The sequence below is a fragment of the Acartia tonsa genome, chromosome 2 (genome assembly GCF_053477335.1).
Source record: "Acartia tonsa isolate MP-2025a chromosome 2, ASM5347733v1, whole genome shotgun sequence".
NCBI lineage: Eukaryota > Metazoa > Arthropoda > Copepoda > Calanoida > Acartiidae > Acartia > Acartia tonsa.
In genome coordinates this window covers 2,190,695-2,215,258 of record NC_137261.1, presented here as the reverse complement: position 1 = coordinate 2,215,258, position 24,564 = coordinate 2,190,695, and the positions used below count along the sequence as shown (strand labels likewise).

The 24,564-nt window shown below is 29.2% G+C and overlaps 1 protein-coding gene across 1 annotated transcript in view; it reads left to right on the top strand.

Annotated features, from left to right (window-relative positions):
* LOC145312356 (fatty acyl-CoA hydrolase precursor, medium chain-like) overlaps nt 1-24,564 on the top strand; it is a 149,474-nt gene that overhangs the window by 111,512 nt on the left and 13,398 nt on the right. The window contains exons 15-25 of the mRNA XM_080151595.1: nt 63-139; nt 1,903-1,948; nt 2,318-2,456; nt 5,206-5,348; nt 8,569-8,675; nt 13,243-13,274; nt 13,837-13,892; nt 14,723-14,784; nt 15,340-15,407; nt 15,761-15,841; nt 21,308-21,489. Coding sequence (XP_080007721.1) covers nt 63-139; nt 1,903-1,948; nt 2,318-2,456; nt 5,206-5,348; nt 8,569-8,675; nt 13,243-13,274; nt 13,837-13,892; nt 14,723-14,784; nt 15,340-15,407; nt 15,761-15,841; nt 21,308-21,489 — 993 coding nt within the window. The remainder of the gene's footprint in view (nt 1-62; nt 140-1,902; nt 1,949-2,317; nt 2,457-5,205; nt 5,349-8,568; nt 8,676-13,242; nt 13,275-13,836; nt 13,893-14,722; nt 14,785-15,339; nt 15,408-15,760; nt 15,842-21,307; nt 21,490-24,564) is intronic.

Here is a 24,564-nt window from a genome sequence, read left to right as displayed (position 1 = left end):
TTTTGCCAGATTGACAATTTAGATTTTATATTTCTAATTTAATGATAAACATTTTTGTTTAGGAACCGGTTAGTATCAGACCTGGTGACATCAACCTACTCCACCCACCAGAAAGAAATATTCTCAGCTATTCTCACAGGAATGCTATGTCAAGTTTGAAAACTTTAATCTTATAAAATTTGTGTTATTCAGGGTTATAAAGAAAAAGTTATTTTCGAAACAAGTTGTATAGATTAATCATAATTAATATTGTTTTAAGACTCTACCATAGATAATCCTCGTTCATAATATTGTGCCAAATCGTCCTAGACACCAATTCCAAAAATTTAATTAAAAGCATTAATTTTGGAAATTAATAGAAAAATTCGAACATAAGTTATTTAAAGGTAAGATCTAACCGTACATATGAACGAACGAACGGACCGCCCTAATCAAAAAAAGATTTGCTCTTAATGATTATAGAAAAGCCTACAAATATAGTAAACTTACTATATTTATATCAGTTGAAATGAAAACATTTTGAACCAAGAAGACTTTTCTACATATAATCATAAATCTATTATTTATAGTATTTTGAAAATTATGTATTTACTCGTCAATCAAACGTTATTATAAAGTCAAACATGCGTTAATTAAGCATTATAATAAAGTATATGTAAGAGAGAATACGATTTCTGAAGAAAATAATACATCTTTTAAATAGAAAATGCAATCAAGATATTGCTCCTTTTTGCAATTATTTTCGTGTTTCAACCATGCTTTCTCATATAAACAAGGATGATAACATCCATCTAAACGGATTTACTTTTGTGGTATATTGGTTTAATGCAAGTATTAGGCTATTTTGCGGGAGTGTGGTTTGCGTCACACCTTCTAAAAGATAATGTCTCAATAAGGAAACTATCCATAGTCGCTTTAGATCTGTGACCTTGGCTCAACACGTAGCGTATCAGCTCGTCGTCGGGAAGGTGAATTAAAGACGTTAAAAATAATTCCTAATGCTGATATGTCAGATGTGCGACATAAATAGTTAGAGTAGGGAAAATGCCTTTTCCCAAATCAGGCGTAACTCATTACCATGCACAGTTAGGACATAAGACAAAAGTCGTGTAATAAAAAGGTTTGTAGCTCCCAACAGCATAGTTGTTCAAACCCAAATATAGAAGAGCTTCATTGCTAATAAAAATATATATTGCACTCAAAGGCAATATTTCCCGGTTATACAATATTATTACAATTAGCGAGATGTAATAAAAATAGAACATAAATCAATTAAATATAATTTCCGATAATAAGGAAGTAATAAAAGGTACAAAAATTACAACAACAAAAAAAACGTTTGGAAAAGGGATAGGAAAAAGCAAAAAAAAAACGGTAGATAAAAATGTAATAATGTAACTAACATGATCAAGTAAAGATTTAAAATTTAAAGCTCTGTTTCGTTTAAATGTGATAATACGGGCTATATCACTTCTATTTATGAGATTACAGTATAATTATCAAATATATCCTTTTATATAAAGTAGTAAACTTTTCTTTGTCTGTAGCGAAGGATCTCGCTTACCGATGAACCGATATGGTTATCCTTTACAGTGAAGTTTTTTATAAGCCCAAGGAAGGTGTTTAACTATTTTGAGGGACAGTATCTCCCATATTAATTGCCCCTAGAGGCTTCTAGAGGGTGTAGCCACTAGTTACATATAATTTATAGGTTAAAAATATAATAATTATCATAATTTGGTTTAGTTTATTGTTGTTCTAATGCCCTAATAGAAAAATGATAAAGGCCACAAAGTTTTCTGTAGATTAAATAATATCTCAGTAATTTAGAGACAGATTTTCAGTATTTTGTATAATAAATATATTTGTAAAAGATTCAAATAAAACTTGGCATAACTTTAGAGTATACTGATTGGTCCAACACAAACCGCCAACCAATTAATACCAGGTACTTAAAATTATTGTTGATCAGTAGCGTAGCAACTTTATAACTAATGTAGGTCTGTGTGTCATATGTCTTTCACTCATGCAGGTTAAATTGATATCTAGATATTTTCACATGACAATAAAAAGAAACCAATGTTTGTACAAGTATTAAATCCCTCTCAAAAGAAAACTATGAATTTATTTTAACCCAATTAGAGTTTATTTAACCAAAATATCTTGTTTTGAATAAATTTGCATACAAAATTATTCTATGATAACTGTATGTTTGATTATTTATATCTAAAATTCTTTAATTAAAGCATTTCATTGCATTATCTTAATAAGTAAGATTGTAATAATTATATTCAAATTAATACTAATTAAATTTCAGGGATATAACAGTTGAGGCAATAACAGACAGTCTGTGGGTAGCTCCGGGTATAGAAACAGCAGATTATCATGCCTCGCTCAATAAAAACTCCTGGTTCTATGTGTTTGAATATCAGTCAAGATATGGACCTTATCCGCAGGTAACTAGCACATCATTTTGAAAAAAGTGTTATCAAAGGCTTTATGAAAAGAAGATACACTCTAGGTTAATAAGTTAATGAGTACATGAGAATACGCGAATGTGGCTCAATATGCAGCAGATTCGCTCGTCGTCGTGAAGGTGATAGGTTCGAATCTTGTCTTATCACTTCGTCATAACTAACGACGTTAAAATTCCTATTGCTGCTAAGTCAGATGCGCGATATAAATGATAGAGTAAGTGGGAATACCTTGGCCCAAAACTTGCGCAACTCATTACCATGCACAGTTAGGCCTTCTTAGACAAAGGTCGTGCAATCAGAACGTTGGTTGTCTATAGAGCGATTGGACGCTTTAAATTGAATGTAGAACGCGGAACGACACCAAGCCCCCAAAAGGTCAAGATACATGACAAATTTTAGTTTAGAAGAAGCCGTGCTTCTTACTTTCATCAAATTTAAAATAAATGTAAGGTGATCAATGATAAAAATAATAGAAAGTTAACAAAATTAAATCTTCTGATTTTTAAAGTTTTATTTTAAAAGAGTGAACATAAAAAAACATTTCTTTGTTTAATCTGGAATAAGTTTTTATAATCTAAGTTTAATTAAATTCTTATCAAATACGACGAATAAAATTGTTAATTATTGTTTTTAATTAACTTTATTAATATTTTGAAACAAATTGATTTTTATAATATAATTAAAACCTATTTAAATTTTATAAAAAGTGAAATAAATGAGTTAAAATTACGTAGTAAAATGATCACAAAAATGTTTTTTTTTAACCCACTGTAATTGTTTTATCCATTAAAATTAATTGTTTTCTTGGCATTTTATGGGAGAAAGCCAGTTGTTCTTTATATCAAGACTTTTTTTTATATATGTACTCATATTTAGACATAAAAAAATTCAACAAATAGAAGAATAATTTACTTTTTAATAATCTTATATCCTACTCCAGTCCACTTATTTTAAATCTTAAACCTTTTGGTCACTTACCATAACATTTGTTCAAATAACATTTCTAAAAGTGGGTTTAAGATTATTGGTTTAACCCTGAACTGAGATTTATTAATAGAGGTAATTTAGACTCATATCAAGAAAAAGTTTAGAATTTTGCTACTTATTATTGTTTACTCACTTTTTTGTGTTAAACTTATTGCTATTTCATACCAATAAAGAAATTTTTCCTAATGCCACTATTAGAACTCTATGATGGCAGAAATATATTTTGTAATAATACTAAAAGTCAAAAATATTAAATTAAATTTTTACAGCTTAAAGTTTTATAACTTACTTAAATGATAATCATCTTTTTAAACAGAAGAATCATTTAATCATCTCTATGCCTTTTTCTATCTCTAACTACTCTATGGACTTCTTAAATATGCTTGTGTAAGTGGTCTTTGCAAACTATCAAAATAATCACATTAGATGGTTGATGCATTCTTAAAGTTTAAATTTCTGTCAATTGCAATTTAAGGCATGTGTTTTTTTTACCTTTTTATCAATTTAATTTCATTTGTATGGTTTTTTGAAAGTCTCCAAAAAACCTAGTTAGAAAGCCTTTCAAAATTGATAAAATTGAATAAATCTTAGTCGATTTGAATATAAGTTTTTTGTTGTTGGAATCTATACGGAGGGGAAGGAGGGTTGGAGAATAAGCTCCCTCCTTTCTGTAAGATTTTTGTCATTAAAATAGTTTTATTGCTAAATTGTTTTTACTTTTAATATGACACAAACAAGCAAATACATACATAATTTTGACTTAATTTGTAATCTAAGAATTAAAACCTATGGAGCATATACGATGCTAAAAGGTAAACAGACTTCTAAGACTTTTGCATTTGCTGGGACTGATTTCTACTTTATTAGAAAAAGAAAATTAGGTCCTCTTACTGGCTATATAATATATTACAAACACAGATTTTCTGGAATAAAGAAATAAGCAATAGGTCATTTAATAACGTTACTTTTAATTAATTCTATTTTTATTTCAATTATGAGGGGGGGGGGGGGCAACATTAGAGTAAACATTCTTTCACTCGAGCTATCTCTAGAAAAAATGTTATTAAGGAAAACTAAAAGACAAAAATACTTAGAATTAATTGTCAAATTAATAATGTCAAATTTTGAACCTTATTTCAGACTATTATATTATTACTAAAACCACATGGAAGAAGGATATTTTGATAAATTAAATTTTAAATCAACTCAAAATAAGGATATTTTAAATACTTTTACTTTACCTTTTAGTCCAGTATATTAGACTAAATGTGGAATAGTAAATAAGTTGCACAGCTCTTAGTTTTGCCCTAGTTCTCCTAAACTGACAATAACTTTACCTGGACACATATGTACAATGAGAGAGACATGTATCCAAATCTTAGTATTGCCATAGTTCTCCTAAACTGACAATAACTTTACCTGGACACATATGTACAATGACAGGGACATGTATCCAACTCTTAGTTTGTCCCAATAATTAGTGTCAATAACCTTTCCTGAAGACATAGGTACAGGTACAGGAACATATATTTATATCAAGCTTTTAGTTTTGATCTAGTTCTCATAAACTGACAATAACTTTACCAAGACACCTTGAATAGGGACAAAACATGCATCAATATGCTGCTGTTAGATTAGCCATAGTTTTGGCAAAAACTTTACCTTGGTACATTTGTACAGGGACATAAACATGTATCACTATCTAGTTGTCTATTAATTTTAACAAAGATATTATTTCCAGAGGCTGGGTTGTGTCCATGGGGAGGAGATACAGTATATTCTTGGCTACCCCATTCTTGGTGACTATTATGGAAACTATACAAGACAAGAACAACAGCTAGCTGAAGTGGTGATGACCTATTGGACTAATTTCATCATTTCAGGGTAAGTTTAGTTTGTTTTATTTTCTGTTAGATGGCCTCAACTAAAATGTGGTTATTACCAGTGGCTGTGATTCAGCAAATTAATTCCATTTGAAATCGCTGAAATTTTGGATATCTTAGTGGCTTAAAACTTGTTTTGTGCTGTAACTTAAAAAGAAGGGGCAAAAAGAAAATAAAGTTTGGAGAAAATATAACTTAGAAGTGTCAGGATTCCAATCCTTTGTCCCTAGGTTATTACATTCTTTGTAACAGTTGTTCAAGAAATAATGACTTATTGTAAAAACTTACTAATTAATTAATCAGTTGATTAGTTTAATTGCCACAAATATTATATTATATGATTTAATTAGATAACCAAAAAAATCTGTTTTGAATAGAAGTTATATTTTGCAATATCAATATATGCAAAAAAAAAACTATCCAATCTTTTCCCTCTCATTTCCATTCTAGGAGTCCACAAATCTTTATAGTGGTATCTTTGGTGTGTCCCAATTTTACTGTTTAATTTCTGCTTTAGTTTTTGCAACTATTGTGCTGCTTAAGTTCTGTGCCTATTTAATTACCTTTAATAACAAATTAAGTATAGATATTAAGTAGATTAGATATATAGTTTGTTTCTAAAATTATTATATTTGTTTACTTTTAAAGGTTTGAAAGTTTTCTAACATTAAACATCCACAAGGGATGTTATTTTTCTTTTAATAGCTTAGTTATCTAGTAATTAGCAATTTATGAGGAATATTTAATGCTTTATTTGAAGAACTGATATGACATTCTCTCTAGTTTGTCCTATATCATTATTCTTCAATCCCTTTTCTATTCTAGAACCTATTGTGGGACAAAGAAAATGTAAAAGTATTCTTAAAGTAATGAAATTATTATTATTAGAATTTCATACTTTTATTCTCACAACTTTATTTATTGATTATAAACACGTTCCATCTTGCCAAATAAAAATATGTAATATAGTACATTCGTTGATTCAATCTTTAAAGTGAATCTTAAATATTACATAATAAATTATTTGTTTTGCATAGAATTAGTCTGTTTTCTGTAGAATAAAGAAAAATGAAGCATTTCTAAAGTTTAGTAAAAGTTACAGTGCCAAAAGTTTACCAAACTTTTATATGTGTGGCTTAATCATAACACAAACAATTTGTCACTCCTACTAAAAGTATACAAAAATTTTCTGTGCTAGACTAGCCACTTTTAAGGAAACTGCTAATGGAGGACTTCTTTAAAAAATAAATAAAGTTTTTTTTTTGTGTCAACGGATGGCAACATTTTGCTTTAAATGAAATATTTAGAGTAAAAATTGAGCACTGTTTGAGCAACGCATATGAAGTTAGTTTTTGCCACAAGCTTAAGAGGCACGAACGAGGGAAGAACAGTAAATCTCTTAGCAGTATCAAAATAGGTTTTTGCTTCATATTTAATTGTCCTTATAATAGAGAATCGTCAAATAATGTAGATTAATAGTTTAAAGTTTAATTTTGAAGGGCATTTTTTATGATAAGAAACTCTGCAATAAAATGACAATTCTATTTGTCAAGCATATTTATGATAATTGTTTGAGGTAAAGCATAGGGCATTTTAAAAATTATAACGTTAATATGATTTTTGCAGGTATTTTATTTAACATAAGTTGCAAATTTAATACTACATTTAAATGAAAAAATCCTTTTAAACAATATAGGATTTGATTTTTTCCTAGGACAAACGCAGTAATGGACAAACGTCGTAATAGACACTTAACCTAACCTATCCTATTTTAGACCACCTTACAGATTTTTTGACGTCTAACCCCTGCGGGGGAGCTTATTTGTAATATTCATACCTTGACCTAACCTTATCTGTGTAAAAATACTTAATTATATTGATAGTTTAACACTCCTGCGTTTATCCACTCCAACGTTTGGGACTTCTGCGTTTGTCCTGAAACCTTTGATTTGATTTGACAACAAGAAACACCACATAAGTAGCCCGATTAGGGTGGCAAACAAACGAACGTTATGCACACAACCAATTTATGGAGTAGCTGACATTTTAATAGAATTACTATACTGCAAGTTTGTCTATGTAAAAATATGCTTATATAAGAAAATATAGTAGTTCAAATATCTGTATATTGTATATATTAAGGCCATATTTAGAAATACAGATAGATCCACAAACAAATAAAGGTTTGCTACTTTTAAAGTTAATGTTCTATTTGTGGTTATATATCTTGATTTAGTTGATTTGCATAACTATGAAATCAAAACTATATCTTAAATAAAAACTAAGAACGTTGGGTGTTTCTAGAACTTCATGAAAAAATCCAAATACACACTATGACATTGGGAATTTTTTCATTATTATCCATTATAAGATATTGAAATGTTTGTCAGTTGTCTTCCTGTTTTGACCTAAACATCTTGCTAGCCATTGACTTAAATAGTTTTTTTTTTAAACTCATATTTGATTATAAGGAGGAGGCTATTGTCTCATTAAATAGCAAAGCCCTTTAACAACTAAGAACAGTAAAAGAGAACACTAGATTAGTTGTTGCAGTGGTATATGGAAATGCTTTAGTGAACCTTACTGAAAAATATACAAGATACATATACAAACTATATTTATAGCATATGCAACTTTAAAATGTAGTAAACTGCCAAAATAAAGAATAAAAAGAGAGAAATATGCAATATCTTCTTTTTGCACAAAACTTTAAATTTTAAATAAAACTTTGGCATTATCTAACGTCAAAAATAATTCTATCTTACACTGTACATGGAAGTAAGAAAAATAGGAATTAAGTTTTTTGTTGACCTACATTTTAAAAGTATTACAGAGCTTCTTTAAAAAGCACACAAACAATACAAACTTTTCTTGATATATGAAAATCTTTTAACCTTATGTTAAAATAAAAAGACAACTAAGAATTAATTTATTATTTTTTGAAATAATTAAAAATCGTAAAATATTTATTTTTTTTTCCGTGGCGTTTTTGTATGAAATTATAGACGAACTATAAAAAAAAAATAATTTTTCGACATAAAAAAAATATATGTTGAAAAGGTTTGGCACTGCTAGTTTGAACCAACCAATCAAGCTATAAATATAAAAGTAGCCAAAGATTGTAAGCAAACGATTAATAGAAGACATTTTGGTACTTTTGGTACCAGTATAATTAACTGTCCAAAATCTCCTAACCTCTCCTAATAATCTATTTATTTTAGGAATCCTAATTATCCGCACACAACGGACAACCAGGCCAACAAGAAGTTTGGCGGATTTGAGAATTGGACACCATATGATCCCAAATACAAGAAATATCTACAGATAGGTAAGTTTTAAGAAAATAGAATGATTCGTCTGTTTTGGATAATGAGAATTTCTTTTAGAATAGGTAGGACATAGTATCATAGAGCTTTGGAAAAGGGAATATTTAGACGAATTTTGAGAAGACTCAAGCTAAAAAAGTCAATTACATTCCTTCATTTATTGCAATAGAATAGCTTCACCACTATCTTCATGTGTGTTTTCTACCAAGTGCGTGTAATAACCAATCCGATAAATGAAAATTTAAGTGCATGTCTTGACCTAAAACCATACTTTTTACCATTCGTTTCCAAAGTAAGGTAAAAGAATGGATTTTTGTGAACTGTTTTATTTTTTTTAACCAGGTTATGATAGTTTATTCCATTACAAACAAATGATGTGATGTCCTAAAGTATATTTGAGAGAGAAAATAATAATTTAGGATAATTTATTAAAACTTATTTCTTTAAACGTAGTCTTATAAGCGTAAGGATTTTAAAAATTAATATCTAACTAGTTTATCACTAAAAGCGAAATAAATTTAAAAAAATAATAATTATTAGTGTATTATCAGAGCAAGAAATTATTCATTCCACTGAACAACAATGCCCTTATAGGTTATTAATTATTTTAGTCATTCCAACAAACAGACATCCATTCGTTTACCTGACTGGTCTATCCATCTTGAATTGATGGTAGGTGTGCTGCATAGGAAATTTAATTTATAATATGCATTGTTCATTTTACAATAAGTAGGATTGGAAATAATTCTTCAAAAAAATCAATAAAAATTGCTGCTATTCTATATAAATTTGAAATAAAAAACAAACAACGAATAAGATCCACCTGTTGCTTATCACAACAAAATTAGAGCTTAAACATTTTGTTGTCATATAACTTCAATAATTTTTGTCTACTTTTTATTATCTGTAAGTAGTTATATACCACAAAACAATTGGGATTACCTTCAAATTTTAATTTGGTAGTCATAAGCATACAACAGAACTTTTTGTCTATATGATGCTGATTTTTACCGAAAAATCAAAGGGGAAAACTGGTTTCAAGTTCTATTTTTTACTTTATCTTCTTTGATTTAATATTCTGTTAACCCAACCATATTTTGCAATTTACTTAAATTGTTTTAGAATTTCAATCGGGTCAAATCGCAAATTAGATTTAATTTTTGCTAAATTTGTGCAAAAATTCAATTCTTTATTTTTCATCCTCTTAAAATGCATTTTATTATTTTTTATTTGTTTTATGCAATTTTAAATCTTTTGTTTTTTTATTTGTACAGGGCAGGCTAAGAATAATTGTATTTACTTTTTAGTAGCAAAGCTACTCAATAACAGTTTTCGACTATTCACATACGTCCTTTTCTTTTAATACACATGTTTTACTTGTAAAAATATACATGACTAGCGGCTTCTCCCCTTCTTTGACCAAACTATTTTTTTTTTAAATTTGGAGGGGGAAATTTTTTTTTTTTTGAGGGGGGGGGTAATCGACTCCACTATTTTAATTTTAGTTTTAAAAAGAAGAAAAAAATTTAGGGGTGGTATTTTTCATTTTTTAGGGGTATAGTAGGGGGTTAGGGGTGTCCCATCTCCAAGAAAATAGTTATAAACCTTCCCTGGACCTATGAGAAGCTACCCTGTAAAGGATAAAGCGGTTAGCGAGATCCTTCGCTACAAACAAACAGACAAACAAACAGACATCGTTCTACTTTGTATTATAGATATATCTAGATGGTCCATCTTAACCCAAAAAATCATCAAATTAAAAAGGGATTCCATAGCAAACAAACACCTTCTTACAAGCTACGAAATTGTCGAGGACATCATTTCTAAAAAGCAATCTTTATCCCAAGGAATTCAACTAATCATAGCTTAAATATTTTACAAAAAAATCTTTATCTTAAGAAATAAAGACTATTTACAGCTGACTCATAAAAAAATGTATACGTTCCTACAAAAATCTGCACATAATTTCAACCAATAACATGTCTGGAATGTCTATTTACTGTTCTCATTTTGTCCGTCCGTCCGTCCGTCCGTCCGTCCGTCCGTCAGTCATTCATTCAGTCAGTCCGTAACGCTATGTTTTTTCTCCTTCTTATTTCCATAGCATTCTCAATGGATGGCTGTATTTTTTCTTATATTGATTTCAAACAGCTATTTTTACAATAATTAATAATTACATTTTTTTCTTTTTTTATTTCTTGAAGAATATGGGGACATAATAGTTAATTATCGCATTGTATTATTTACAGCTTGCCGCGGATATTAAAATGAAAGATTATAAGATTAAAACCAAAGGCCCTGGCTAACAAAACTGGTATTAATTTTATGATTTTTATTTCTATATTCGTGGAAAAGTATATGTAATACGATGCTATACATGTATTTTTAGCATAGCTAAGAACCGGTTCTAGTCCACCGGATATTAATCGGTTTCGAAGCCTGATACTGGAAACACAATTAAATTGACTTATATTTGTGTGAATGCATATCATATGCCTAGATACTCTTTGTATTTTATAATTCACACTTATTTCATGCTTTCAGAGATAGGCCATTGGAAGATTTAAAAACTTATCTATTTTAGGGAAGCTTCAATTTAGTCCCGTGATTTTTTTGGGCTAATTTTCCGCTTCGTTCTAGGGGTTGATACTGTCAAAAGTTGAGTTGTTATTTTTGAGGCATAATATTATTAGCATAGCGTTTTTGGACAATATAATTATTATTTTCTACATCTTTAAATGGCAAATAGCAGACGTAAATGAGAAGATGATTAAAGTCCCTCCACAGATTATGACGTCATACGATAAAATAACTAATGAGAGGCCAGCATAAACTTTTACCATTGGTCAATTACAGTGTATACTGACCTCTCATTGGCTATTCTATCGTATGACGTCATAATATGTGGAGGGCTTTAATCATCTTCCTTAAATGAATGTCAATAAATTGAATTAAGAAATGACGATAATCTCCACGTCGACAAAATGTTGAAAGCTAATGAAAAATGTATGTCGTTACAATAACAGCACTGATAATTTTTTTTGTGTTAAGCTTTTAAACTTGAGAGTAACCAGCCTTAGCTCTGTGTTAATAGTTCCAGGAGAGAATTTACCTGAAAAATATTTTATATTCGGCGACATTTTCCCCTACACACATAAATTTGATTTAGACTCGCATGGGAATACAAAAATACAGAGAGAATAGGCTTTTTAGTAGCGCAGCTACTCTATAATTAGAATATTAAAGTACATTTTGACACTTTAGGACGCAACTGCTACCTAAAGATTGCTTTAATCGTTGGCTGCAAAATTGCAAATGCGCCTGATTGCCTTACTTGCATCTATAATGTTTTAAATTTAATTTTATTGGCTGCTGCTGAACATAAATCTAAGGATGACAAGGTGCCTGCTAGTTTAAGTTAGTAGTTGAATAGCAACTGGTTTCTCATTTTTTGAGAATAAGCACCAGGCGGTGGCTATTTTCTTTTTTTTAGATTTAACAAGTTACTGGCTTTGTTTGTCACTTATTGACAAACTTGTCCTTGTTAAGTTACTCAACTCAGACTTTGTTCTAATATAAATGTAGGCTATTTATAAATGACAGCTATTTTTAGTAGAATGAGTATAAACAAGGATACAACATCCATAAAAGCGAAGCTCTCTAATGGTAGGAAAAACGAACATTAACAATTTAAAGTGTCCTAACTGAATATGTAGAATTTATAAATATTAAAGTCTGAACAAATTGTCAGAAAATTTGTTGCAAAACTACCTAAATACAGGATACTGTTTAAGGACATACTTACATTTTTAGGTCTTGATTATGGAGATGCTTCGCTTATAACATTGTCAGTGTAAATTGTTGTAATAGGAATATATATTCAAAATAGGATAATTATACCATACAAAAATCTGTTGTCTAAAAAGTAAAAAAATCAGCATGTTTTAAATAAACTTATGGACTTTCTGGTTAGAAATCGATAGAACAATTCTAACATATTTAAATTAACAAAAAGAGACATAATAAAAGGTTAATTTTAGATAAAATGTCGACACCAGTATAAAAAATGGTCTTTTATAACAGCAGGATGATTATATGTCAATAATGGCCACTTTTTAAAGGCCATAACTTCGACATTAAAACCCTTAAAATTAGGTTACATTGAAATAACAACCGTGAAATTAAAATTTTAGAAATAGGCTTTTGACTTTCATCTGTATTTTCTGAATATCATGTAACATACAAGGAATATATAGAAAATTCTGTTTATGTTCAATTTCAAAATTATTATATAAATTTACCTGAGTAATAAAATATTTTAGTTCTGTCCGTTTGTCCTAAAATTGACGTTGTGATTATTTCAAAAAATAACACAGGATAAGACAATCAAATTTTATATAATTCTTATTTTCAAAATTCTGTATTTTACGGTTAATTATATTTTTTTGATAATAAAGGGATGTAGATTATTCCTAGCTTCATTGTCTCCTTCTCTCTACAATATAAGAAAACAACAAAAAAATCTAACTAAAATCTATGAAAATTAACATCCTTGTTTTATTTTTTTAGGTCCGAGGTTGAAGATTAAAGACCAATTTCGAGCCAGGAAAACACATCAATACATAACAATAATATTATTTCATAATTTCATACTTCTCCCCAATATTTATTATTTGTATATTATTATACAAAAGTAACAGGGTGTATATGAGTCTGTATGTGTGAGTATGTATGTCTGTAGGTGTGTACTGAAGTATATTGTCCTGAGAAGGTTTTCAACTATTTTTGGGAAAGATACCACCCCGTTCCCTAGAAAAACTGCCCCTAAAACAAAAATGAAATTTTTTAAAAAAACTAAAATTAGAAATAAGGGTAGGGGGTTCGATGTCCCTCCTCAACCCTTCTCTCCCAGAGACTAAAACTCAAAATATAAAATTATGTAAGGCATTCAAACCTTCATACTTTTTTGGACTCCAAAATACAAATATCTATAATTTTTACAAAACCTTATCTTATCGTTGCTCCAGCTAGGCCATTCTTTTGTTTGTAATTAGTTATAGAAGCTGACTTCTAGACTTATTCAGGCTTAGTAAATGCACACGCTAGTTTTAGGCTATTTGAGATATTAATAGAACTGTAGCACTAATATATCTATATTCCTAGAATCAGGCTGTTTTTGGAACAAAATTAATGAAGCGTCAAATATTATGTGGAATCTGGTATTTTATTAATGCAGACCTATATTTTTAGATGTGCAACTTTTAGACAGTTATATCAGTCAGTATGGTTGTCCATCTGTCATGATAAAGATCTTTTCTCGTATTCATTCGAATCCGGTGGATAGGAACCGGTTCTCATCCATACGAAAAAACTATGTCTAGCATCGTATTATATCCAGCTTTCTACGAATATAGAAATGTACAATCATAAGATTAAAACTAGTTTTTTTTAGCCGGTGACTTCGTCACCTCGGGGCTAAAAAACTAGTTTTAATCTCATAATTGTACATTCTATATCCGCGGAAAGCCGTTTATAATACGATGCGTGAAATAACTATTTCTAAAAATTACAAAAGAGGATTTTAAACTAGTGTTTAAATAAAAAAATACAATGGATTTCAATGTAAATGTGGTTGACTAGATAATGTAAAAAGGTTAACAAAAATATAGATATAAATCCTTGTTTTACAATTTTAAAAAACTCTCTTTTAAATATAATGACTAATAAACCTTTGTAGTTTATTGTCATTAACAAAAAGGTGTTCTTGACGTTGATCAGCAATAAAATCGCACCACCCCCTTAATTTAAAACAAATTGAAGAAAGGGGGGTTGTTTATTATTTTGTTATTTTAGGCAAGGTTAAAGTAATTAATATTTAGTAATTGATAGCCCCGCATTGATTGGGTAAAGCAGGTATATACCCCGTTTGGCTGTCCTTAATAATTACTAAATATGATTATTCACCTTAAAATTATAAAATTACTTATTACTTAGTTTCTGAATTTGACCACAACAAAGTATAGAACAATAATGTTTGATGTGTGCTGGTTTACAGGCGTACTGCTCTGTGGTTGAACCTGGTTCCTGACCTTTTACATTCTGGCGTCATAGGTATGCATATTCAGGGATCTAGAGGGATAAGACAAAAACAATGATTGATATTCATCCATAAATATTATTCACAAAATAACACCTTCTAAAGATTAGGTGTTGAAACTTTTGGACACCAAACCTAAAACCAATAAAAATTTCAATAAAAGTTTCTAAACTTGTTAAGCCAACGAATAACAAAATGTTTTGATACAATTTTGGGGACTACTGTAATAAACTGCTCAATGTCCTTTCTCTCCCTGATGTATATAGCAATCATAGCTATTCTATAATTGACCTGTTGTTCTCAGGTTTTGAAATATGTCTGCATCTTTTATTTTATCGGATAATTCCTTCCAAATGGTTTAATTGTGGTTTATCTTTTTAGTTTAGTTAATTTTCTAAATAGAACATGAAATGTACAATTTTTTGCATAAAGTCATGAAAAAATTATTTAAAAGATATTTTAGTAGTATTGTGACGAAGATAGTTTTTCAGTATGACTGACAACCGGTTCTAATCCACCGGATATTAATTGGTTTCGTAGCGATTCTGGAGAAACTTTTTACTGTTTAGGTTCCCCTGAAAGCATGGATGGATATTTGACATACCAAGAGACATTGCCATTTATTCCAAATATAAAGGTTAGTAATGCTTCATAAAATTACATGAAATAAAATGACAATTCTGTTTTTAATCTGATGGGTATGTATATTAATTTAATGATTATGATTAATTGTATCTAATTTTATTATAAAATTCACTTATAAAAATGTTGTCATATGTATAATAATTGAAATAAACCATACCATGTAAATCTTTATGCTGAGTGATATCAATTACAATAAAACAAACCAAAAGTGGTGAAAAAGTCTTTAATTTTGATTATATTGATAATTAGATCATTAATGCCTGCTGATTTTAAAAGTTCGCATTTAAATATTTCACATATTACAACTGGCAATTTTGAATTAATAAATTTAAACATTATGTTTAGGACATAAGCTTGATGAAAGAGAAGAGTCGACCTGCCCTACTTGAGTCTCAACCTTCTGCCACTCTTGTTCCTCCAACTATGGTAAGACTTTGTTCTTGTTTCTAATCATATACAAATGCACTATATCATAGATTTGAAATTTTAGTGCTTTCATACAAAGTACCTGTTGAGCATGGATTCTTCCCCTTTTAATGGGTCTCAAAATACAAAGTACTTTATGGAGAAATCGTCATTTTTGACTTTCTACTAATTAAGAGTATTGTTCTGCAATAACGAGCTAAAGACAATTTAGATTAAAAACAACAGTAAAGTGTAAAACATTACTAAAGAAAAAATCTTTTACCACATTTTTAAAGACTAACGACTTAAAATTTCTGTACCAGTATAAGTTTAAATTTAAAACTTAAAGCCTTTGTAATAATTCTTATTCTGCAACAGACTAACAGTTGTTTCAAATTTTGATTTGTAGAAGTAAAACATTTTTTTGAAATATCAGAATTTTTTTTATGAAATTTACATTTCTTTTTCATTAGAAAAAATAAAGTAAATTGTTGCAGAGTTTATTAGAGTGATAAACACGACTTGAAGGAATAATTTATAAATACATAGAGAAATTACAATAAAAAAGTTTGTATTTAATGTTTATTTGACTTTAATAAAACATTTGAACCATAAAGAAACCAATAACAACTATCTTTTATAAATGTATCTTTTAACAGTGGTCTTACGAGATGGGACAATGAACGATAAATTAATATTAATCCCTCCCCCCTCTTTTTTCCATAATACATAAAATTAAACTAAAATTAAGATTTTTGATAAAATGGTCTCAAAACTATCACTTTATACAACCAAATCTATTTAGATTTAATATATAAAATTTTGAAATATATATAGTCCAATATCTCACTCAACCCTGTATTTAAGAAAATATTAATTTAAGCAAGAATAAGGAGAAGTGGATATTTCAATCATTGTAAACCAAATATAATCAATCTATTTAAAGATAATATCTTATTTATCTACTATACAAGGCTTTTATATTGAACATATATAGTACAATTTTACAATTTCCTTTCAAAAGATAAACAACAGTTATTTTGTAGTTTTCTACATGTATAGTACATACTTACTTAGTCTTTGAGATCATATAGAAAAAGTGTTTATCGCCAATATATCATTGAGACAATTTGTTGTTGATTTGAATTATCATTTATTAAACATTAAATTAATAAACTTATTTTTTAACCAAAATGTATCATAAAGAGTTCTGTACAAACCTGATAATTTTTCTTAATAATCTTTATTTAAGGAATATAGGGATAGGTTAAAGAAAGATAAATTAAACATTATTCTAAAATTAAGATAAACCCTTTCTTTGATAAGCACAAAGCATTGTTACGAGGATTGGTATAATTTTCAATGTATCCAATGGAGTTCTATAATATATCTATTAAAATGATTTAAGATTGGATGGCTATTAATTCATCCTCAATTTATCTGTCCCTGCTTTCCTGGCCTTATCTAGTCTCATCTATCCGAACACACTTTAATCCAACTCAAGTTCAAATAAATCAACTTAGAATTCCATTTCAAATATAATGGAATAAAATGAGTAAATACAGAAGTGGTGTTCCTCTACAACCGTTGAAATGCAATTTAAGCTCAGTCTTACATTAACAAATTTTAACTTCCCCATTTCCAAAACAGCATACAAAAGTCAAACTCAGTTTACTGAAACTATTTCAATACAATATTGTAAAAACTAAATATACTAGTGTGAAATAATAAATTAATGAAAATAAAGTAGCAATCATTAGCTTAACTTGAACTGATTTTAAACAATTGACAGACCACTGGCCTATAAAAGATCTTTTCTTACTATTTTTTGTTGTTGAAAATTATAACATTTATTTGTGTATTAATCCAAGTGAATATTTTTTTTATGTATTAAGATTCTTGGAGGAATTCTTAATTGTTGGCTTAACAACTTTGGGGACAATTATTAAATTTTGATTGCTTGGTTTATTAAGTTTAGTGTCCAAACGTTTCAAGCACAAATTGTAATCTACATAAGGGGTAATTTTGTGTATCATCATTGGGTATGTACATTAATTTATCGGACAATGTCTTATCCCTTTAAATACCTGGTTGAGATTAGAGCAAATTTAAATTTGTATAATCTTAAATAAACATGGAACACATATGTATCATTATTCAGGGATTAGTACTCTACAAAGTTGAAAAAAAGCTTAAAAATGCTAATTCATTTTAAATAAGAAGATACCATAAAATAAGACCGAACTTTGAAAATCTTAATTCTTTTATTTGGATACTTATAATACTTTTCGAGGTAATAGAATATTAGAGAAATGAATATCATTGTCATATCTTTTTTCTAAAATTATGTTCAAACTAGTTATTAATTTTTATTAAATATTAATTTTCACTCTAAATCTTTCAGTAAAGTATCCCTTACCTCTTAAATTTGTTCAAAATATATGTATATGCTTAGTTTATAACCAACAACTTCAAATAAATATACAATTTAAAAATAGATTTGAAAATTCTAGTAAACTGTTTGGAAGAAAATTATATGCTTAATTTCAGTATTTCCAAGGAAAATAAAGCACTATGAAAAATACCTGGGATGTAATGTAATTAATTCAAAACTACAGAGAAAACAGAGTTTTTAGAGTCAATATCAGAAAAAAAGATAACTTTTTTTCTACTCTTAAAATTTCATTGAGTAAGAAAGTTGGAAGTAAAATGCACTTTTAACTATTATCTTATCGTTTTATGCACTTGCTATTAAGAATAAAAAAGGTTGCAAAAAGGTTCACTGCTTTCCTGGCAAGAAGAGATATAGAAGTTAACATAAAAGAAGAAATAGTAAAGGATTTAATGTTTCTGAACATTATCTATCCTGTTATATACTTCTTTATTTAAGAAAAGCTTCACATCGGTACCGGGATGTTTTTTTTAGATCAAAGCTTTGGGATGTTTTTTTTCTACCCTTTAATTTTCCTTCTAATACAGATACTCTAGATGCAAGAGGCGCAGGGTTTAGTAAATTAATAGTCATTTATCGCATTATTTTATAGACAGCTTTTCGCGGATATCAAAATGAAAAATTATAAGATCAAAACCAGTTTGTTCATGTTTAATTTACCAATCCCTTCAGCAATGTAAAACAATTAGGAGGTGTATGGATCCCACAAAGACTAAATACTCCAATTTCTTTGTTTTTTTTTGTCAATTCAAATATATACTTTTATTCATGTGATATAGTAGAAGAAAAAAAAGGTTTTTGCAAAATAGATGTCTTTTCTCCACTCCTTGTAATTTTTTGTTTACCCTATTTTTATCCCTGTAAAAAAATAGGTCTAAAAATCTAACAAAAGAGATTTTCACCGTTTCGGCAATTTAAACATACCTTATTCCTGTAATATAATTAAGTGAAATAATCTTCAAAAAAAGCAACCTCTTTCTCTCCATTTACTGTTTTCTTGACGCATCTTTGCGTCCCTGTCGAACATAGTAATAGTGTCTGACTGATTATGACGTAACAAAAAAAAATAGCCAATGAGAGGCCGTTATTGACCAATGGTAAAATTTATAGTGGCCTCTGATTGGCTAATTTTTTTTGTTACGTCATAATCAGTCAGATACTATTACTGTGTTCGTCCCTGTCAAACAAATATGTACAAGCATCTCCTAACAGATACATAATCCAATTTACTTGTTTATTGGCTATTCAATTATACCTTTTTTCCTGTAATACAATTAAGTTTAAGAATCTTGCAAAAAGGTTGACTTTTCTCACTCCTCTTGACTTCATCAAGTTTCAGGGATAAAGGAAATATTTGTGTTTTGTTCTGACCTTCTTGTATGGTTTTGTAAATTGTTTCCTTAGGATACATAGTTTAATCATCAATAAGACTAGGATTTCTTATTTTAAATCATTATTTTATGTAGGCATAATACTACTGTTCAGATTAGGCTTTTATTTAATGGAGATTAATTGAATTCCGAGCCGTGAAATAGAATGAACTATACTTATTTTACTTATCCCCTTTTCCCTGCAACCTTCTCTCACTTCGCTCACAGATTAAAAAATGTTTCATAAACTAAATTTATGCACAGGGGCATGCACACGATTTTCTGGGGGTGTGGATATTCACAACCCCCTCTTAAAATTTACGGATCAACGGTGTAAAGAAGAATTTAATTGAAACTTTTTCCTAGTCTAGTCAAGTTAACTACAATTAGCCATTATGTTTTTTTTGTATTTATATCATAACATTAGGATGCTAAAAGCTTACTTACTTTTATGAGCTGTATAATTAGTATTAAATCTATAAAATAGTACTATAAGCATCTCTATCATCAACCCCATATAAACGCCCTTTTCATGCATGAGGTGTAAAAAATATAGTGAGAGTGTAAGATAATGCAGGGATCTAAAGGGATAAGCCAATGGACGATAAATTGATGTACATCCCCAATGATGATTGGGCGATAGCATTTTTAAAAAAAAGGGGCTTCGCAGTATACACAGATAAAAAAAACCCCACAAAATATCTGACTCTACACAAAACATTTACTTTAACTTTACCTTTAACGATTCCTATCTCCATACCCTTTCTTTTCTCTTTCTCTATCTCAAAAATGATTAATGTCCCTCCACAGATTATGACGTCACACGATAATAACCAATGAGAGGCCAGTATACATTGTAATTGACCAATGGTAAAATTTGTGCTGGCCTCTCATTGGTTATTCTTTCGTATGACGTCATAATCTCTGGAGGGACTTTAATCATCTTCTCTATCTCCCTTTCTTTCTAATACTCTCTTTCTCTTTGTGCTTTAGTTATGCTTTTGTAAAAGTTTATTCTAACTTTTCCCTTTCTCTTTTCACTTCCTTAAAACTTTTTTTTCCTATTTACATTTTAAATTTCTCAAAAGTTATTTTAAACATTTTGCCTTTTTTAACTTCAGCTTTTTAAATCAAAAGAAATTTTTTACATTATTAGTTGAAATTAATACAAAGGCATGCTGTTTTAAAATTAAATGACCTAGGTGACATTTTAAATAATTTTTAAAACCTTTCAATTTGTGAAAATATGAATTTTAAAACCGAAGAATTCAAAGATTCAAACCTTATTCGAGGAATTTTTTTCTCTCCAGAAATTCAGAAAATTAATTTGGTTTAGCCTGTTATGGAACAAAATCTATAATGCAAAGTAGAACGATGCCTGTCCGTCTGTATAAAGCTTATGATCTTAATAAACATGGGACCGACCAGATTGTCCTTTTTAAGGAAAATATGAGTTAATGGTCATATGGTTGGTTTAGGCTATTTTCAGATTCATCCCCCAACCAAAAAATCTCCATCCTCAAATAAAAAATAAAAAAAAATAGTGTTCCTATGTTTTTAGATTTACTTTTCTTCCAAATTTAAAAGAGGCTTTAGAAACGAAGGCCCCCCCCCCCAAACGAAAAAAAATAATAATATGAAAAAGTAACAGTTTATTTTTTTCAGGTTGCTATAACACCTTCCTCCTCACAGCAGAACGAGAGTGTATTTGGACTAGAAGGTCGTCTTACATCATACTCAACAGCCCTGAGTGTCACAATAGCCATTGGAACATCCCTACTCATACTCAATATAATAATCTTTGCCGCGGTGTATTATCAACGGGATAAGAACAAGGCAGGCTCCAGGTAGAGGTTAATATTAGAAGCGCACTTACTCTACAAGTCTTCTCAGTCTATCTACAAATTAAGTGTTGAGGTTACAATGTGATTGGATCATTCCATCTAAAATATAATAATCTTAAACGTGATTAGCTGAAGAAAGGCTTTATTTCATAGCAATTGGCTCAATTAGTTAACTTAGTTATGTTTAAATCTCTAAATCAAATTTTAACATTTACAGGACTATATCAGTCATTTTTAAAATACATACAAGCAACTTAAAGTAGTAAACGAAAAGCTTGTTTAATTCATTTTTTCTCTGGATAGGTTATTCTAAAGGCTATTAGTCACACAAATATTATAAAACTCAAAGAAGCTCTCTTTGTGAAAACCCTATGGTGAACAATACAAATTTAGTTTCAATACATTCCATCCAGTTATAGAGTTGTTGCATTGATAAAAGAAAGGACCAGGAAATATGACATATCCCCATGGTTCATAGTAAATAAAAAAAATATTCTTAAAGCAATTTTATATCATGCAATCACAGTTCCTTTTGTCCTTTGTTTGAAAGCTGTTGAATCTTCATATAATATGTGATAGGATGACTATGGACTCCAGACAAAATTGTAAAAAAGGTCACGTACAAATAGATTGTTATTGCGAAGCAAATAAATCTCAATAACTATTGTCACTACCCAGTTGAACCAATATCATTCTGCTGACGAATAAATGTAATGTCTTGTATGCTTCATTGATAATGATACCATGACTGAAAAATTAATAAAATATGAAGTGGATGGCTGGATTTTATGTCAGAATGATATTCAACATTTCACCTGGGTATTTAGGTGATTTCATATTAGCTCAACAAATCAAATAGTTGAGAAGAAATAGAACATAAGGAATAACAGTTTCGATGCTTTTAAAACTGAAGAAAGGGAATATTTTTGAAATAATTCAGGAAGAATGTCGTCAAAAATGACTACATAGGGAATGCTTTATATAGTTATGCTAGTTTTAGTATATAGTGTGCCAGAAAAGATAATCATATAAAAAATATATGTCAAAAATAGACGATTTCTAAATTCTACCTAACTTATATCACCATAATAAAGTTTGAAACTTATAGGACGTTTCAAACCTGTCGGTAGAGCCACCAGTTACCATCACTAAAACCCCAACGTACCAAAACTTTTGAATGTTTTGCTGTTTTAAAACCTATTGAGGGGAAATATCCCCAGAACTTATTTCATAATATTTAATTTCACACTTGAAATGATTCAAATCAATTAAATTCATTATAGCGAATCTTTCCTACATTTAGGTCCATCAATATTTTTATGCCGCATATATTTGATTATAAACTTAGGCCTGTTAATATCTTCCTATCGGTTTCAAACTTGATGATTCTAGTAAAAATAAGGTATGCAAGCGTAGCAACTTTTAAAATATTATTTGAAAGTATGTATGTCCATTTTAAAGATGTTCATAGACTATGCAAATTGTTCAAAGCTGATTATTCTCCACGTAAATTCTAAGTTAGATTACTTTTGCTTTCGTTTTTCTCTAATTATCAATGCTTGTTTGTCTGACAGTTTCAGTCAAGCTTAGATTTTGTGCATCCTTGTTTTTCTCTACGCTATATATTTCCCCTTTGCACAATAAAGCAAAGTTGATATAAAAAAAATATTTGTAAAAATGTAAAATGTTTTGTTAAAATTAAAATAGCGTTGCAGAAAAGTTCCTTTTGATTTTGTAGAACAATAAGATCTCACCTCTAAATGAGCAATAATAATTTAAAAGTATTGTACAGTTGTTTTTCTGTACTTTCAATTAATGTACTTTTAAAAAATAAGGAGAACAACATTAACGAAAGTGAAACTTCAAAAGGTAATGGAAGCAAAAATAGGTATAACCAAAAAGTGAAATAAATAAAAATATTATTTGGGGGTAGATAAAAAGATCGTCTTTACTTTAAAGTGTTTCCTCCCAAATTCACAAAATATTTTTTTTTTCGAATTAATTCCTTTGTTCCTTTTGTCATATCAGAACCTAAATCTTTAAATATCTTTAATTGTTTAAAATAATCCATTTTAGGCGATTAATATTCTTTTCATTATTGTGTTCATTAAAGGTACAATATCTAAATAGTACAAAAATATGTTATTTTCATTGTTTATTTACTTCACATCATCAATATTCATTTACACAGTGTGCTAAATAGAGAGCGAGAGAGAGATGGAGGGAGAGAGATAGAGAGATAGATAGATAAATAGACAGATAGATAGATTCATATATATATATAGAGAGAGAGAGAAAGGGAGAGAGAGAGAGAGAGAGAGAGAGAGAGAGAGAGAGAGAGAGAGAGAGAGAGAGAGAGAGAGAGATAGATAGATAAATAGACAGATAGATAGATTCATATATATATATATATAGAGAGAGAAAGGGGAGAGAGAGAGAGAGAGAGAGAGAGAGAGAGAGAGAGAGAGAGAGAGAGAGAGAGAGAGAGAGAGAGAGAGAGAGAGAGAGAGAGAGAGAGAGAGAGAGAGAGAGAGAGAGAATGCACTGGTAGAGATAGATTTTAGATAGCTAGTTAGATAGATAGATCGTTGTGTAACACCATTAACCTATCTAAAAAGGATATCCAAGAAAAATAATTGTAGAAGCTAATCTAAAGGATTAACCTAGTAAAGAAAAGGAAAAAAACATAAATTAGGTTTAGAATTCTCATTGAAAAAATCAAGACAGTATAACATAACATATAAAGAAAAAATACAATTATTGACATATTTCTTTTCATTTTAAGATTTAATTATAAAAATCTACTAAATAATCCAGAGCTTGATCTTTAAATCGATTATAGGTGATTTAAACCGGGGCGATTCATTCAGCGCACCATCAAGTTATTAAATACCAATCTTTAAATCGAATTTGCATGGGCGATTTGGCGCGCCCAGTGGCGCGGCAATGCCACTCACCAAGTGGCATTGCCGAACCAAATCGGGGTGATTTATTTAATAAATAAATTTTTTTTTTTTAATTACTTTAATATTTTATTGCAAAACTATCGTGAAAACATTTTTATAGTTATTTTTAAAA